General features: G+C 41.6%; 2 protein-coding genes across 2 annotated transcripts in view; both read right to left on the bottom strand.

The window, feature by feature from the left end:
* The window catches only part of golph3a (golgi phosphoprotein 3a), a 53,657-nt gene extending 41,275 nt beyond the window's left edge, over positions 1–12,382 (bottom strand). Inside the window, exon 1 of the mRNA XM_020516992.2 lies at positions 11,979–12,382. Coding sequence (XP_020372581.1) covers positions 11,979–12,173 — 195 coding nt within the window. The 5' untranslated portion in view covers positions 12,174–12,382. The remainder of the gene's footprint in view (positions 1–11,978) is intronic.
* mtmr12 (myotubularin related protein 12) overlaps positions 1–16,924 on the bottom strand; it is a 189,259-nt gene that overhangs the window by 74,555 nt on the left and 97,780 nt on the right. The window lies entirely within an intron of this gene.

Below are 16,924 nucleotides of genomic sequence, written 5' to 3'. Positions count from 1 at the left end.
AGCTTTGAAAATGCAAAGAAAAGGTGATACAGATAATCTGCAACTATGACCATGATGTAGTACCTACTGCTGCCCATCCTTTTTAAACTGTACAACTTGTGTCATAAGCAATTCCTCAAATAAATCTCCATCTCCCAACTAAATGATGCAACCTTTGATTTGTTCGACTTTGACCTATTCAGATATAGAAAGTTTCTTGTCCACCACAAAGTTTAAAAAGGTCCCTTAACGAGTGAGTGGGCCCAATCCTATTCTCATTTTCATTCTGTCCACAGCAAGATATTCTGAAAATACAGCACTCTCCCAAGAGTAAGACTGTTTTCTTCCATTTCTTATCCTCCCCATTATCAGTAAGGCAAACATTTGCTGCCTCTCCAATTACCATTGAAGTGAAGAACTTGCTCAATCTCTTCAATTAAGAATCAAACATACTGCTGAAGGCAGGCCTAGGTAGGGAGGTTATGCATCAGCTGTTCAGGGCACTGCTGACACCACATCTGGAGCACTGTGCACAATTTTAGTCACAACTTTTTTTTTTTTTAAAAAGTTATGTAAATGTGTTGGAGGCAGTTCAGGGACAGTTTGTCAAATGAATGCACAGAATGGGGATGCATTTTTTAAAGATAATTCCTTTGCGGGATGTGGATATCACTGGCCAGCCAGTGATATTCCCCATCCCTAATTGCCCGAGACGGTGGTGAGCTGCCTTCTTGAACCATTGCAGTCCATCTGCTGTGGGTTGACCCACAGTTCCACTGGGGAGGCAATTCCAGGATTTTGTTCAAGTGTGAAGGAAAAGATATATATTTCCAAGTCAAGATGGCCAATGGCTGAGATGGAAACTTGAAGATGGTGGTCTTCCCACGTATCTGCTGCCCTTATCCTTCTGGATGGAAATGGTCGTGGGTTTGGAAGGTGCTGTCCGAGAATCTTTGGTGAGTTTCTACAGTGCATCACTCAGACAGTACACATTGCTGCTAGTGAGCATCGGCGGTGGAGGGAGCAGATCTTGGTCGATGTAGTGTCAATCAAGCAGGCTGCTTGCCTTTAACCATGTCGAAGCTTTGAGTGTTGTTGGAGATGCTCCCATCCAGGCAAGTTGGGAGTATTTCATCACATTCCTGACTTGTGCCTTATAGTCAATGGCCAGGCTTTGGGGAGTACGAAGGAAAGTTACTAGCTGCAGTATTCCTAGCCTCTTACCTACTCTTGTAGCCACTGTGCTTATGTGTAGAGTCCAAGTGAGTTTCAGGTCAATGGTAACCCTCCAGGATATTGATTGTGGAAGATTCAGTGATGGTAACATCTTTGAATGTGCAAGTTCTGGAGGTAACAGTGGGTTAAACATGCATATTCAACTCTAGAATTGAGAGCAAATCTAAGTAATGACAAATGTCTATGACTATGTCCTTTCTGGATAGATGTCTGACATCCTTATAAACTATGATGGGGCACATGCTATTCAACCCATTCAGCCTGCTCTAGCAGTCATTAGATTGTCTTATTGGTGATGGTCATGGCCTGGCATTTGTGTGGCATGAAAGTTATTTGCCACTTGTCAGCCCAGAGGATTCACAAATAGTGCTGAATGTTGTCCAGTATTCAGCAAACATCCCCATTTCTGACCTTATTGTGGAAGGAAGGTTATTGATGAGGCAGCTGAAGATGGTTGGAGCAAGGACACAACCCTGAGGAACTCCTGGAGTAGAGATAACTGACCTTCAATAACCACGACCTTCTACATGCCAAGTTTGACTCCAATCAGCAGAGAGTTTGCACCCTGACACCCAGTGATTCCACCCAGTGCAGCAACGCGTCTACCAGAGTCCATTTGCCAACCAATGTGCATTCTCATATAGTATATGGTTTTCCCTTGACTTTGGCAAATTTTTGCAAACTGTCCTAATCAGGACTCCTTAATGCCACACTCAGTCAATGCAGCCTTGGTGTCAAGGGCTGTCACGTGCCCCTCACCTCACCTCACCTCTTTTGTCCATGTTTGAACCAAGGCTGTAATGCTGTCTTGTAAGAAAAGGTTATACAGGCTGGGCTTGGATCCTAGTGGATTTAGAAGAGCAAGATGTAATTTGTTTGAAACATACGAAATCCCATAGGTGTGGAGAATCTATAACTCGGAGGCGCCGTTTAAAAATAAGGATTGCTTACGTAAAAGAGACGAGCCAAAATATTTTTCTGAAGACCAGGAACCTTTTTGCTGGAAATTTGTGGAAGCAGAGTCCTTGAACATCAAGGCAGAGGTGGATACATTTTTGTTAAGCAAGGGGATGAAAGATTATCAGGAATGGACAGGAATGCAAATGCAAGGTTTCAATCCTATCAGCCATGATCTTACAGAATGCTAGAGCAGGCTGAAGGGGCTGAATAATATGTGCCCCATCCTAGTTTGTAGGGATGTCAGACTTCTATCCTGAAAGGGCATAGTCCCAGACCGTTGTCATTACGTAGATTTGCTCTCAATTCCAGAGTTCAATATGCATGCTGAACCCAGTTACCTCCAGAACCTGCATATATTAAGTTCAGTTCCACACTAATAATTCTTTTAAAAGTTTAGATGTGCACAGTCATTTCCTCAATTTCTGGTCTTTTTTCACACAGTTTTGCACTTGGGTTAATTATTAATTATTAAAGGAGGAAGCCTGGAACCCTCAGAATTTGGCACTACTTCAATTCTTACCTTTTGTGCAATCCCTAATCACACCATTGGCAGCCATGCCGTCATTTTCTCTTCTGGTACACAATGACACTCATTGAGTATTGCTCAATAAATATATTTTGTGCAAGGTTTTCATCTGACATGTAATGAAATGTCCTGATACATCAGGGTAAAAGGAAAACATTTATACTGCAGCAGTGGACTCTGGTAGTGGTGGTGGCAGTGACACGGACATTAATACACAAGGCCTCTTTGCAGACAGAAAATGGACATCTTTTCACACTGCATCAGTTTCAAAGCAAAACAAAATAGGTGACATCCATACTCCAATTCCGATTGGTCACATCATTGGCCTGAGCCAACCTGCCTAGTTAAAATGGCACTTAACTATCAGTCATCATCCACCTGGTGCATTCTCCATTGCAATCCCTCTATTAGAGTCCATTTACCAATCAATGAACATTTGCATGCAATATACATGTGATTTTTCCCTACTGTGGCAACTCCTGCCAACTGTCCTGGTAAGTGCAAGATGAAAAGTCTCAATAAAAGTGTGTCCTTTATCAGGAGTACTCAAGTTTTGGACCACCATACGACTACTTCAATCACATTTCTGATGTTAACTGCTCTACATAACCAAAGACTGTTATTGCAGAAAAGGAGGTTGCCTTGCCATGCCATGATAAAGAGAATGGCCATGCCTTAACCTGGGGGTACCATGTGCAGTTCCTGAAGTCATGTGTAATCATAATGGAAACCACGGAAGGACCAAAAAAAGGCAAATATAAAGACAAGCGCACAAAGGTCATAGCCCCTCAAAGAAAACTGGAAAGTACTGTATCATGATAGCTCAAGGTTGTTCAGTCTGAGAATTGCAAAGTTAAAAAAGTTGATTCAAACAGATACATAAAAACATTATTGCCCCAAACAGCACTGGCAGCCCCTGGAATAACTTAGCAAGGAAGATTTGAAGTAATTAGTTTTGATCAAAAGGTAAAAATTTGACACATCTGGAACAGTAATGCATCACTTACAACTGCTGAAACAGCAGGGAAATAAACTAAAAAGAGCCGAGGGACATTTTAAAGAAAACACAGGTGGTGGTTCGCATGTGGAATGAGCTTGCTGAGAAAGTGGTGGATCTGGAAACAATCACAATGTTTAAAAGAAACTTGGATAGCTTGGAGCAGGCAGGTGAGACTAGCTTAGTTTGGGATCATGTTCAGCATGAACTGGTTGCACCGAAGGGTCTGTTTCCGTGCTGTATGACTATCAACTGCCTCTTCTGATCAAGAGATTTTATTTCTTCCATTCAGGTCTATCAAAGCCTGTACAGATGCAATGTTTGGGAAAGTCAGCTTCAGGACATCAAAAGTAATCATGTTTCTTCATGTACATTCCATAAATCAAAAGACAAAGAAACAAAGTAAAAGCACAAATGCTTCTAATTTTTCCCTAAGGTAACTTTCCTGGAAAAGAACTGTATTAAACAACATTCAAGAGTATGGTTCTCCCATGCTACAAGCAAAAGTCAATTTAACTACAAAAAGGAGGCCTTGTAGTGCAGAGATAGTGTCCTTACTAGAGCCAGAAGTTCCAGCTCCAAATCCCACATCAGGGCTTACTGGCCATGTGAGCAGTAGTCATGCTTAGCCTCAACGGAGCCCAGGAAGCCTTTCACTACCTTTCCACTACCTTTCCACTATTATCCAAAGGGAAAAATGTGGAGATATATAAGTAACCAGTTATCCTTTCTGCATATCTGCACACTGATGAAAGGCTACTTATTTTTGCAAGAAACAACAGGTAGTTCATTGTTTCCAAGGATTTCTTGCAAGTTTACCTCACACACCCCCATCCCAAGCTCATTAAGTACTGATATGCAGTCACATCTCCACAATACACACAATCAAAGCAACATAGAGCATGTGAATGAATAAAACATAAGTGTGTAGGCCAAGATTCATTACATACTAGTTGCTAAGAAAGTAATGAGCCATCTTCCCAAGTCTGGAAGCCAGCAACTGTATTTAAGTCAACCACGTGTTGCATACAAGCACACACAAAATCTTTTTATCTGGTCTGTTTTGTCTGTCACACCTGAATTGTTCATATTGATAAAAATACACTCCCAACATAAAATGTAGGGACTGGTCAATCAAACATATGGGGACTTCTGCTTAAATTGGGACAGCTCTCTCAGACTAGAGTAGCAACAATCATGTTCACAAAATCATAACTTACACCTAAAGTCCCAGAATCCTCCATCACCATAGAACATAGATTAGTACAGCACAGTACAGGCCCTATGGCCCACAATGTTGTACCGACCTATTATCCTACCAAGATCAATCTACCCTGCATACCCTACATTTTACTATCCTCCATGTGCCTATCCAAGAGTCGCTTTTAAAGTCTCGAAAGTATCTGACTCCACTGCCACTGCCGGCAGTGCATTCTACACGCCAGACCCATAAGAGACGGGAACACAATTGTATACAGCTGCCTTGAGAGCATGGCCTTGGGAGTCCAAAAGGTTGACTCCAGACCTTATGAAGTCTCATGACATCAGGTCAGAAACAAGCAAGGGAACTGGCCACTGCCTGCCCGCCTTCCCTTGGCTGAGGAATCAGTATTTCTCAATCTTGATCACCAACTAGAAGTCACACAGTGGATAGCAAGAGTCCACAACGTACTCTGAGTGCAGCTCTTCAATGCCACTCAGCCACTCTTGTTAATGGACAGAGTCCTTAAGAATTTCTGGCTCTCTAGGATAGGCCAAATGGTGACTGAACCAAAGGGAATTTGCGAGGGGGGGTAAAAAAGAACACGAACACGAACGAGAGGGGGATAGAGCGCGCGAGAGAGCAAACAAACAAGAGAGAGAAAGAGAATGGATTTTTTTTATTTCATATCAGAAAATTTTTTTCAGAAGTTCCTTGGTGTAGTTTCATAGGCCCAGCCAGCATCAGTTCCTTCCTAAGGTCTGAAATTGAAAACTTCACTGATGACTTTAGTGTTCAGTGCTCATGACACATCAAATATTAACTAGATCATCACCACATACCACAAGACCTCTATGTATTGAGGCTTGCACGGTTTAGTGACAAGCAATGATCATGGCTCAGAAGTGCCAGGCAAGAAACATTCCAACAAAAGAAGATCTAACCATCTCCTCTTGATGCTCAATGGTATTAGTGTTGACTCTGAAGCAAATCCCATACTGCGTAACTTCCTTGTTGCTGCTGAGTGCCAGTAAGGAGTGATCCGGAGGCTGGAGCAATGCGGGACAATTGTTGGACTTGCACCTGGCGCCATATGCTGAGCTGCCATAGTTTGGAATTCTTTACCAGACTGTAATGTAAACCCTTTTCATAATGTTATAACTACCTCATTCATAACTCATTCTCAAACATTAAGTAATCCTTATGCTTTCCTTTTAATCCTCTTTGTATAACAACACTACTTTTTTTTTACGCTAAGATTTGTACCTAGATATTGTATCTAAGATGGCACCAAAAGGCAGCCATTGTAAAAAGTTTTCACAGTACTCCAGTACTGGAGTACAAGTGACAATAAAGGATATTCTATCCTATCAACATTCTTTTGGTTTAGGGCTGGGGTGTAAGTAATCATTGACCAGGTACGTAACTGGAGGACCCATATAATCACGGTGTCTACAAAAGCAGATCAGATGCTATATATTTCTTGAAGCAACTCACTTCCTGAGTCTCCAATGTCCAACCGCCATGTAAACAGCAGAAGTCAGGAGTTTGATGAAAATCTCTCATTTGTCTCAATTAGTGCAGTTCAAATAACAAAGCGAGAAGTTCAATACCATTGAGGACATTACAACACATTTCTTCAGTACCTCACTCCACCTTAAATATTCCCTCCCTGCAGTGATGCACAGCAGCAGTACATCAAAAAAGTCTTTCAACAACATCTCCAAAATTTAAGAGTTCTGCCACCTAGAAGTGCAACAAATGTATGGAAACACCAGCACCTGCAAGTTTCACTTCAAGTCACACGCCACCTTAACGTGGAACTCCATGGCCATTCCTTTGCTGCCACTTGTTCAAAAAACCTGAAATTCCTTAACAGCACTGTGGGTTTACTTACAAAGTGCAGCAGCTCAAATTCACCATCTTCTCAACAGCAATAAGGGATGGACAATAAATGCATTGATAACATCCCACAAATGAATTAAAGAATAATGAATAAGGCAATAAGGAATAAATCAATCAGAAGCAGCGAACTCAACTATTCAGTCCCTCAAAAACTGTCAGGTAGCAGAAAGTTGAAAACTTAACAAAAAATAATGAATTTTGTTTTGTCACTAACTTTAATTGTTCCCCTCCCCTTCCCCAATTTAAAAAGTATGGTACAAGCATTTTCAAAGATTTTTAATTCAAGTCATTAACTTATGGTTTTGTACATATCTTACATCTGGAATTTTTGGCTCAATTTAATATATTTGGCTTGTGTTCAAATTACACGCTGCAGGATCAAGTGAAAAAAACCTGAATTAGGCAGACAGAAAGAGTGGAATGGGCGTATTTTTGGCTGCATTTAATGAAATCACACTAGTCTACCACACCTGAAATACATTAATGTCTTCTAAATTAACAGGTTCAATTAAGATGCCAAAATTTGCTGGCGCTTGAAGATTTTACTCAGTTTTTCAAATAATCAGAGTGCTAAACTGTAAGCTAATCAGCAAAGTTTCAAGTCAACAGCTTGAATTCTACAAAATTTATCAAGATACAAAAATAAATGCTCCAAATACTGTTTTTCTCAAATTGCACCCTCAATTCAGAGTAGTTGAAGGGTTATGGGGAGTGGGCTGGAAAGAGGAGAAGTTGAGGCCAAGATGAGATCAGCTATGATCATATTGAATAGCAGAGCAGACGAGAGGGTGAACTACCTACTCCTGATCCTAGTTTTCATATAAAACATCAGGATAATATGCTATATATAATAACCAGCTTTCTTTATGGGAAAACAATTTTTTTTTAAAATGACAGACAATTTAAACAAAAAGGTCCTCCTTTCTGGGAACTTTCAAAACAAGTCCAAAGGCACAATTTATTTCAAAGCAACAGTGTACAATATCTGGTAGGATGCATCAGTAATCTGGATGACCTTGGCTTTCAACCCCATCTGTTTCTTGGGCTACACTAAATGATTTGATTACAAATCAGGAATCTGCCATGTAAGATTAGCATGAAAATCCCGAATCTCAATACATTTTTCTCCATTACGTGTAGAATATACTGAAAATACTTATCTGGTAGAATGTACACACAGTAAAGATATTCAGATCAATTATTTTTCATGTTTTGAAATGTGAAATGTTGGGCTAGATTCTTTTGTTTTCTGACTTGGCAGACTCTTCTCCGTATCAACAGCCTGGTCACAAGCAATTTTGCTCTAGGGAATTGATGGGAATAGTTAATCATGTAAGCTCTGGAAGCAGAATGAAGGCAGGCTCGGAGAGGGTGGCCGATTGCCAAAGCAGGCTGGTTACAAGGCATACCTCTAGGTATTTAAAGCTCTTAGTTGCCCTTACCCCTCATCGCATTTCCTATTCTCCTCCCCCATGCTCACCTACTCTGTACAGTTTGTATAGAACCAATGAGCCATGTAACATTATTAAGTCTTGAAATATGGAGGAGAAAATAAACCAAAAAAAAAACCTGTTCTTGCAACCATACACCTTAATCAGGTGGAGCCATTCATAGTACCTATCCCTCACTGCACACCTCTAATATCATGCAGAAAAAACAGATGTTGACAGATTAGAACAAGAAAGTAGTAAACCATAATCTCAAAATGCACCAAACGCTCCACTTCTACTTGCTGAATCATAACCCCTCCAAGCAAATCCATTGCAATACGTTCGAGTTCAGCTCTACAAAACAAACATTCATTAAAAGGTCATCTGGGAACTGTATCAACAGAAATAAGTGACCAAGCATCTATTTCTTCCTATCTATGTGGTTTCTCATAGTGCATATGAGGTGAGTGGACATGGTAAACGTTTTGAACAATTTACAAAAGGTTCCTGAATACTGACCATGCTTCTTGACTATTCTAAGTAACCATAAAATCATCTGCCCTGAAGCTGTCTTGAAGCCACAACAATTGAGGGAATAGGATTTATATTTGACTTATTGTCAAATGTATACAAAAATGTGGTGAAAAAAGTGTTTTCACACATGCAAACGCAAAATGTCACCATGCTCCAGCGCTATCTTGAAACAGTGTACGTAACGTAAGATTTTACTGCAATAGATCTTTCTCTTCTTCATCGTTACTTATCTTAACATAGAGCTGGTTGGGCCAGTGTTTCTCTTCCTACAGATGCCACCAGACATGTATTTCCAGCATTTTTCTTGTTTTATTTCCAATCTTAAACACCAGTTTTCTACTTTATTCATAACAGAAGGAAAGTGTAAATCAAGGAAATTGAAGAACAATCCTGACAGAACATGCTTTTTTAGCATCTATCATTCCAAAAAACTGGAGCAGTTTCCATGGAAGCACTTATAACTTTCAACTGCTGCACTAAAAACAGATAGCCATGCGTTTGGCTCAACTTCATGGCTGCACTTTTGACTTACCCCATTCTCGCAATACAACTAATCTTAAAAGAAACCTCAAACCTTCACTACTTTACCCTCAAACCAAAGAACTTAGTACAGATAAGCATTTCTAAATTTATTCTGGATACAGAAATTGTGCAAGGAAGTTACTTCATAAAATGAAATCTAAAACACTATCATATAAGTAACTGTAGTAGCAACCTACAATAACGGGACAAAAGCCATCATTTGAATACTGTAATGACAATCAATAGATTTTTTTTAAACAGCAAATTGGGCAAGTCTGACTTTATTCTTGGATTTAGATTAGGACTATTCCAAAACAAAAATCACTTAGCAAACACCAACCTCGAACAGTTGTAGAGCAATTTTACCTAAAAATATCTAACTTTGTAAATATTCTTTTTACAACTATTTTATAATTAGCATTTAAGAGCCTCAAGCATTTTTCAAAGGAACAGAAATCATACAGCCATGCAAATGCGCAAGTTGAAGTATTTTTAAACTGCAACTCCTGTATCAAGACTCAGTTTCTACAGAATTAATGTATCGGCAAGCCTTTCACAACTCTTAAAATTTCAGCAAAGTTGTTGCACTACATGTAGACTACAGTAACTATTAAATTATGTCTTCCAAGCTCAGATAAATATAAGTTAGCATTGTGAAACTACACAGATCGTCCATCAATATTGAAAATTAAATAAAGTTACGTTCACAAATCATTCCACAATCTATACCAAAATGTCTCCAACCTTGAGAGCTTCAAATTTAACTCTTTGCAATCAAATTTCTGTCTCTGCCACAGTACTAAAATAGCCTCTATCAAAATCATAAATTATATCATGTTAATGTCAAAGGCAAACTATCCCTACAGATCCTAGCTGCAGTTGACCCATGTCTTCCATCTCCAACACCTCACCATCAGCCAACTAGATAGAAAAGCAGTTGACTAATTGCATTCATATCAAAGGATCACCTGCAATGCTTCCAAATCATTATATTTAGATCCTTTAAAGGACACCATCTTTGGAGAACCTCCTTTTACCTATCTACAATGCTGCCCATGACAATTAATCACCAAAAATAGAATGTCAGTTTTCGCACGCAAGTTGACAACACTCAGTTCTACCCCGTCACCACCGACATGACATTAGTTCTGCATTGCAGAGACTCTTGTCCAATACTCAGGATTGAATGAGCAAAGATTCCAACAACTAAATGGAAGACTCTATCCTTCACCCTGGCAAGTGTTGGGGCCAGACTGTTCATAACTCCAGCACCTTGTGGTATGCTTAGCAAGCTAGACTAAAATAATTCTAGAGCAATTTCATCTAAATGCATAAATTTACTGAATTGCTCCAAAACCATCAACAGCTTCAAACACTAAGAAAGGCAAAACATACAGTCTTGCAAATGCAGAAGCTGAAGTATTTTTAAACTAAACCTGGTTCCTGTATCAAGACTCAGAGTTCCTCTGAAATTAAGATTTCTTAGTCAAGAAATCTATCGTTGTCTCTAGCAAGTCGGTGAGGCAAAACCAGACCGCTCACAACTCCAGCATCTTATAATATCCTTAGCGGAGCTTCTGACCACATGTTGCACCATTACTAACAACCCTTATACATTAATTACAATACCCAACTTCATCCCGGTCTCATCTGTTTTTGCACCCCTCATCTATTTCTTTGTTACGTTGACAATGAAAACACACACCTGGTCAGTATCACACATTTATCCTCCATGAAAAAAAATCAAATTTCTACCTGCCATATACTAACAGAGTTCCATTCACCCATCATTGTTTGTTAACCTAGTGTGACTTTTTGTTGAAGCAACTTAGTTTTAAAACACACAACTATGTTTTTGAATCCCTCCATTGCTTCACACATTCCTGTCTCCACCTCCGGCAAAGAATGACGTGATCTTCCAGTTATGGCCTGGAGCATCCCTGATTCTAAATGCTCAGGGGTCAGTGACCCAAGTTCTTGCATTTCTTCTCTTAACTCGCTCATCCTTCTTCATTATTTTCCTACCTCTTTAACGGAGCATTTAACCAATCCCAATTATCCCCTTGGGTGGCTAAGAGTCAGTTGTTTTGCAAAGTTCCTGTGATGTGCCTTGGGACGTTTTTCTACCACGATCCTGCTGCATAAACATAAATTGATATTGTTTCGTGTTGTCTGGACTTGACAATCCCAGGTTCCTCTTAAATTTCAGATTTCCTGGTGTCTCTGTTCCCTTGCACAAAAGTTGTGCTATTCAGTTCATCACCCCACTAGAAAAATGACAAAGTCTTTCTTATAAACGGCTCCATACTTGATACATTTGCTGTACCAGTCTTCCCAGCACTAACATTTGGCTCTCAGTCAGCCTGCAACCGGAACTGAGCTGGTGTTCAGTCAGCGCAGGTATTGTGTACAACCACACTTGATGAGCAGAAAGAACCACCCTCCGTCAGTCCTATTGGACTAACTCCATCCCACCATCTACCCCTGCAATTACGCCCTTCAGTACTGGTCAGTAAACACCTCAATCATCTCTCGAACCCGCCTCTCCCTTCAAACACCTTCCGTTCAGGTTAGGTTGACAATCTTGCGGGCCTACACTTTCATACAAAATCAGACCGTCTTTAACCTAAAGAGGCAGACATAGCCATGTTATTGCAGCTCATGGAAACGGAATAAAATAAATAAGACCTCCCGATCCTTCAGGCCCAAGAGCAGGACCTCCTCCATCAGGGTCAGACGAGTTTCTTTAGAGTCGCCTTTCTCGTCTTCCTGCTCATGTTCGGCCCTCCGGTCGTCGTCGCCGTCAGGGATTTTTTCCGCGTTCCTCGAAGCTTCGGTCTTCCTTTGGACAAGGCCGGAGCTCCTCTGAGTGAGAGTCGACATGGCTCGAGGAGGATCGGAGATCGGCCGCTACGGTTTCTGTCTTGTCAGGAAAGAGGCTTCATAAATTTGACAAGGAAGGGAGCGGTTGTTTTCGCTCAATGCCGGCGGTACAAGGTGAAAATTCTGGGCAAGGGAGAAACCGAATTTCCCGTCGCTGGATTTCTTTCCAGCAATATGGCGGCGGCAAAGGAAGCGGCCAGTCGGCCCTGCTGACGTCACAGTGGGATGTGGCAGACGCTGCCGAGTCCCTTAAAGAGGAGGGCGGGGCAAGAGGAGGGCGGGGCGGGCTGGAGGGGGGAACCGGCAGGGGGGGGGCAAGGGGGCGGGGTTGGAGTATGAATGGGAGAAGGAGGGGCGGGTCTGTAGGGGAAGGACGAGGAGAAAGAGCGTGAGTGCTTGGATGGGGAGGGGGAGGGGGATGATGGAGGAGGCGGAGTGAACGGGAGGAAGAGGCGGATGAGAGGGCGGAGCTGGAGTGGGAATGAAGAGTGTGAAAGGGAGGAGGCGGGGGAGAGGTATAGAGCGAGGAGGTAGTGGGATTGGAGAGACAGCATCTCGATCTGGAGATGGTGCAGTCTTGCTGGTCGAATGTTGCAGGTGAATTTTAATAGTCCTAAATTAATATTTGAAGAAGGTTATGGTATTTTGGGTAGAGTTCTAAAGAAGGATCACTGAACTCGAAATTTTAATTCTGCTTTCTCGCTACAGATGCTGCCAGACCTGCTGAGTTTTTCCAGCCGGTACTGCTTTTGTTTCTGTTTTCTATTAGCTAATCCTCTATCTATGCTAATATTCTATCTTTAATACCATGGGCTGTTATCAAATAGCCTAATGTGTGGCATGTTACCAAATGCCTTCTGAAAATCCACTACTTCCTCTTTATCTACTTTACTTGTTACCTCCTCAAAGAATTCTAGTATGACAAAGCTAGCAGTTATTGTGCGATATTATTTCCTTTAGAGAAGATGGCAGTGAGCCATCATATGCCTTTATAATTACCTTGGCCAGCTATGTTGCCACTATGTTGCTGTACAAAACTCTGGTGCGGCCGCACTTGGAGTATTGCGTACAGTTCTGGTCACCGCATTATAGGAAGGATGTGGAAGCATTGGAAAGGGTGCAGAGGAGATTTACCAGGATGTTGCCTGGTATGGAGGGAAGGTCTTATGAGGAAAGGCTGAGGGTATTGAGGCTGTTTTCGTTAGAGAGAAGAAGGTTAAGAGGTGACTTGATAGAGACATACAAGATCATCAAAGGATTAGATAGGGTGGACAGTGGGAGCCTTTTTCCTCGGATGGTGATGGCTAGCACGAGGGGACATAGCTTTAAATTGAGGGGTGATAGATATAGGACAGATGTCAGAGGTAGGTTCTTTACTCAGAGAGTAGTAAGGGCGTGGAATGCCCTGCCTGCAAAAATAGTAGACTCGCCCACTTTAAGGGCATTTAAATGGTCATTGGATAAACATATGGATGATAATGGAATAGTTTAGGTTAGATGGGCTTCAGATTGGTTTTCACAGGTCGGCGCAACATCGAGGGCCGAAGGGCCTGTACTGTGCTGTAATGTTCTATGTTCTATGTTTTAGGGACCTGGACCTGCACACCCAGATCCGTCTGAATGTTAATGTTCGTAAGGGTTCTGCCATTTACCGTACAATTCACACCTAAATTTGATCCTCCAACATGCATCACCTTTCATTTGTCTGGATTAAACTCCATCTGACATTTCTGTGCCCAAGTCACCAATCTATCTGTGTCCTATTGTATCCTTTCACAATTGTCGGCACTATCAGCAACTCCAGCAATCTTCGTGTCATCTGAAAACTCGCCAATCAGACCAACATTTTCCTCCAGATGATTTATATATACTATAAACAACAAAGGACCTAAGACTGACCCCTGTAGAACACCACTAATTACCTGTCTACATTCTGAAAAACATCCTTTCACTACTACCCTCTTTCTTCTATGACCAAGCCAGTTTTGTATCCATCTAGCCAGCCCACCCCAAATCCCACATGATTTTAGTTTTTGTACCAATCTGCCATAAGACTATAAGACATAGGAGCAGAAATTAGGCCATTCAACCCATCGAGTCTGCTCCGCCATTCAATCATGGCTAATAAGTTTCTCAACCCCATTCTCCCGCATTCTCCCCGTAACCCCTAATCCCCTTGACAATCAAGAACCTATCTATCTCTGTCTTAAATTTACTCAATGACCTAACCTCCACAGCCTTCTGTGGCAGTGAATTCCATAGATTCACCACTCTCTGGCTGAAGAAATTTCTCCTTGTCTCTGTTCTAAAAGGTCTTCCCTTTACTCAAAGCCTGTGCACTCGTATTCTAGTCTGTTTTACCAATGGAAACGTCTTCCTAACATCCACTCTGTCCAGGCCATTCAGTATTCTGTAAGTTTCAATTAGATCCCCCCCTCATCCTTCTATACTCCAATGAGTATAGTCCCAGAGTCCTCAAACGTTCCTCAGATGTTAATCTTTTCATTCCTGGGACCACTCTCGTGAACCTCCTCCAGGGCTGAGATATGGGGCCCAAAACTGCGCACAATACTCCAAATGTAGCCTAATCAGAGCTTTATAGAGCCTCAGAAGTACATCCGTGCTTTTATATTCAAATTCTCTCAAAATAAATGCCAAAGTTGTATATGCCTTCCCAACTACTGACTCAACCTGCAAGTTTACCTTGAGAGATTCCTGGACGAGAACTCCCAAGTCTCTTTGCATTTCAGACTTCTACATTTTCTCCCCATTTAGAAAATAGTCCATAGCTGTATTCTTCTTACCAAAGTGTATGACCTCACACTTTCCCATGTTGTACTCCATCTGCCACTTCTTTGCCCACTCTCCTAACTTGTCCAAATCCTTCTGCAGCCTCCCCGCATCCTCAATACTACCTGACCCTCTACCTATCTTTGTATCGTCTGCAAACTTCCAGGATGCCCTCAGTTCCTTCATCTAGATCATTAATGTATAAATGTGGGATTATCAAATGCATTACTAAAGTCCATATAAACTATATCCACAGCCCTTCCATCATCAATTATCTTTGTCACCTCTTCAAAAAATTCAATCAGGTTGGTGAGACATGACTTTCTCCATACAAAACCATGTTGCCCGTCACTAACTAGTCCATTTTCTTCTAAATGAGCATATATATTGTCCCTCAATATCTTCTCCAAGAGCTTCCCCACCACAGACGTCAGGGTCACCTGCCTATAATTTCCTGGATTATCCCTGCTTCCTTTCTTAAACAAGGAAACAACACTGGCTAATCTCCAGTCCTCTGGAACTTCACTTGTGGTCAAAGAGGTTGTGAAGATATCTGCTGATGCCTGAGCTATTTCTTTCCTTACCTCTTGCAATAACCTGGGATAGATCCCATCTGGTCCTGGGACTTGTCTACTTTTTTGTAATTTAGGATACCCAAAACTTCCTCCCTCAATATATTGACATTCTCTAGAGCATACACACACTCATCCCTGACCTCTAAGCCAGTCATGTCTTTTCCTTGGTGAACACCAATACAAAGTACTCATTAAGGATCTCCCCCCACTTCCCGTGGCTTCCCCACATTATAACTTCTCACCTTTGCCCTTGAGTGGGCCTGCTCTTTCCCTTACTACCCTCTTCCTTCTAATAAATGCATAAAAAGCCTTGGGAGATAGAGGGCTTGGTGACATGGTGCAATGAAAACAATCTCTCAACGTTGGCAAAACTAAAGAACTGATCGTCGACTTCAGAAAAAAGGGAGGAGAACACGCCCCTATCTACCTCAACGGAACTGAGGTTGAGAGGGTGAAGAGCATCAAGTTCCTCGGAGCAACAATAACCAATGACCTGTCCTGGATATCCCACGTAGATGCGACAGTCAAGAAGGCACAACAATGCCTCTTCTTCCTCAGGCAGCTCAGGAAATTTGTCATGTCCATAAGGTCCCTTACCAACTTCTACAGATGCACCATTGAAACCATATTGTTGGGGTGCATAACGGCCTGGTGTGGCATCTGCTCTGCCCAGGACTGTAAGAAACTACAGAAGGTGGTGTGCACAGCCCAGACCATCATGGAAGCCAACCTTCCATCCATGAACTCTATTTACACGGCTCGCTGCCGCAGAAAGGTGGCCAACATCATCAAAGACTCATCTCACCCTGGTAATGACCTCCTACAACCTCTTCTGTCAGACAAAAGATATAGAAGCTTGAACACATGCACAAGCAGATTCAGGAACAGCTTCTTTCTGGCCATTATCAGACTGTTGAATGGACTCCAGCCTCAAATAATGTAACCTGAAATGTAACCTGTATGCCTTTAAGTCTTTTGATCTGTACATCCTTTGCTTGCTGTGATCTGCTTGTAAACTAAGCTTTTCACTGTATTTTGGTACATGTGACAAAAATCAATCAATCAATTCCCCTTGACCCTATTTGCTAAAGACATTTCACGGCCCCTTTTAGCCTTCCTAATTCCACGTTTAAGTTCTTTCCTACTTTTTCTATACTCCTCAATGGTTTAGTCAGTTTGTAGCTGCCTAGACCAATTGTATGATTCCTTTTTCCTTTTGACTAGTCTTAAAACTCCCTTGTCATTCATGGTTCCTGAATCCTGCCATTCCTATCTTTCAGTTTTGCAGGGACATGCATGTCCTGCACTTTAATCAACTGGGCTTTTAAAGCCTCCCACATGCCAGATGTAGATTTTCCCTGAAATAACTGCTCCCAGTCCACATTC

The sequence above is a fragment of the Rhincodon typus genome, chromosome 1 (assembly GCF_021869965.1).
Source record: "Rhincodon typus isolate 14 chromosome 1, sRhiTyp1.1, whole genome shotgun sequence".
In the NCBI taxonomy this organism is placed as follows: Eukaryota; Metazoa; Chordata; class Chondrichthyes; order Orectolobiformes; family Rhincodontidae; genus Rhincodon; species Rhincodon typus.
The sequence above is the reverse complement of the archived record's forward strand: the minus strand, read 5'-3'. Positions and strand labels throughout refer to the sequence as shown.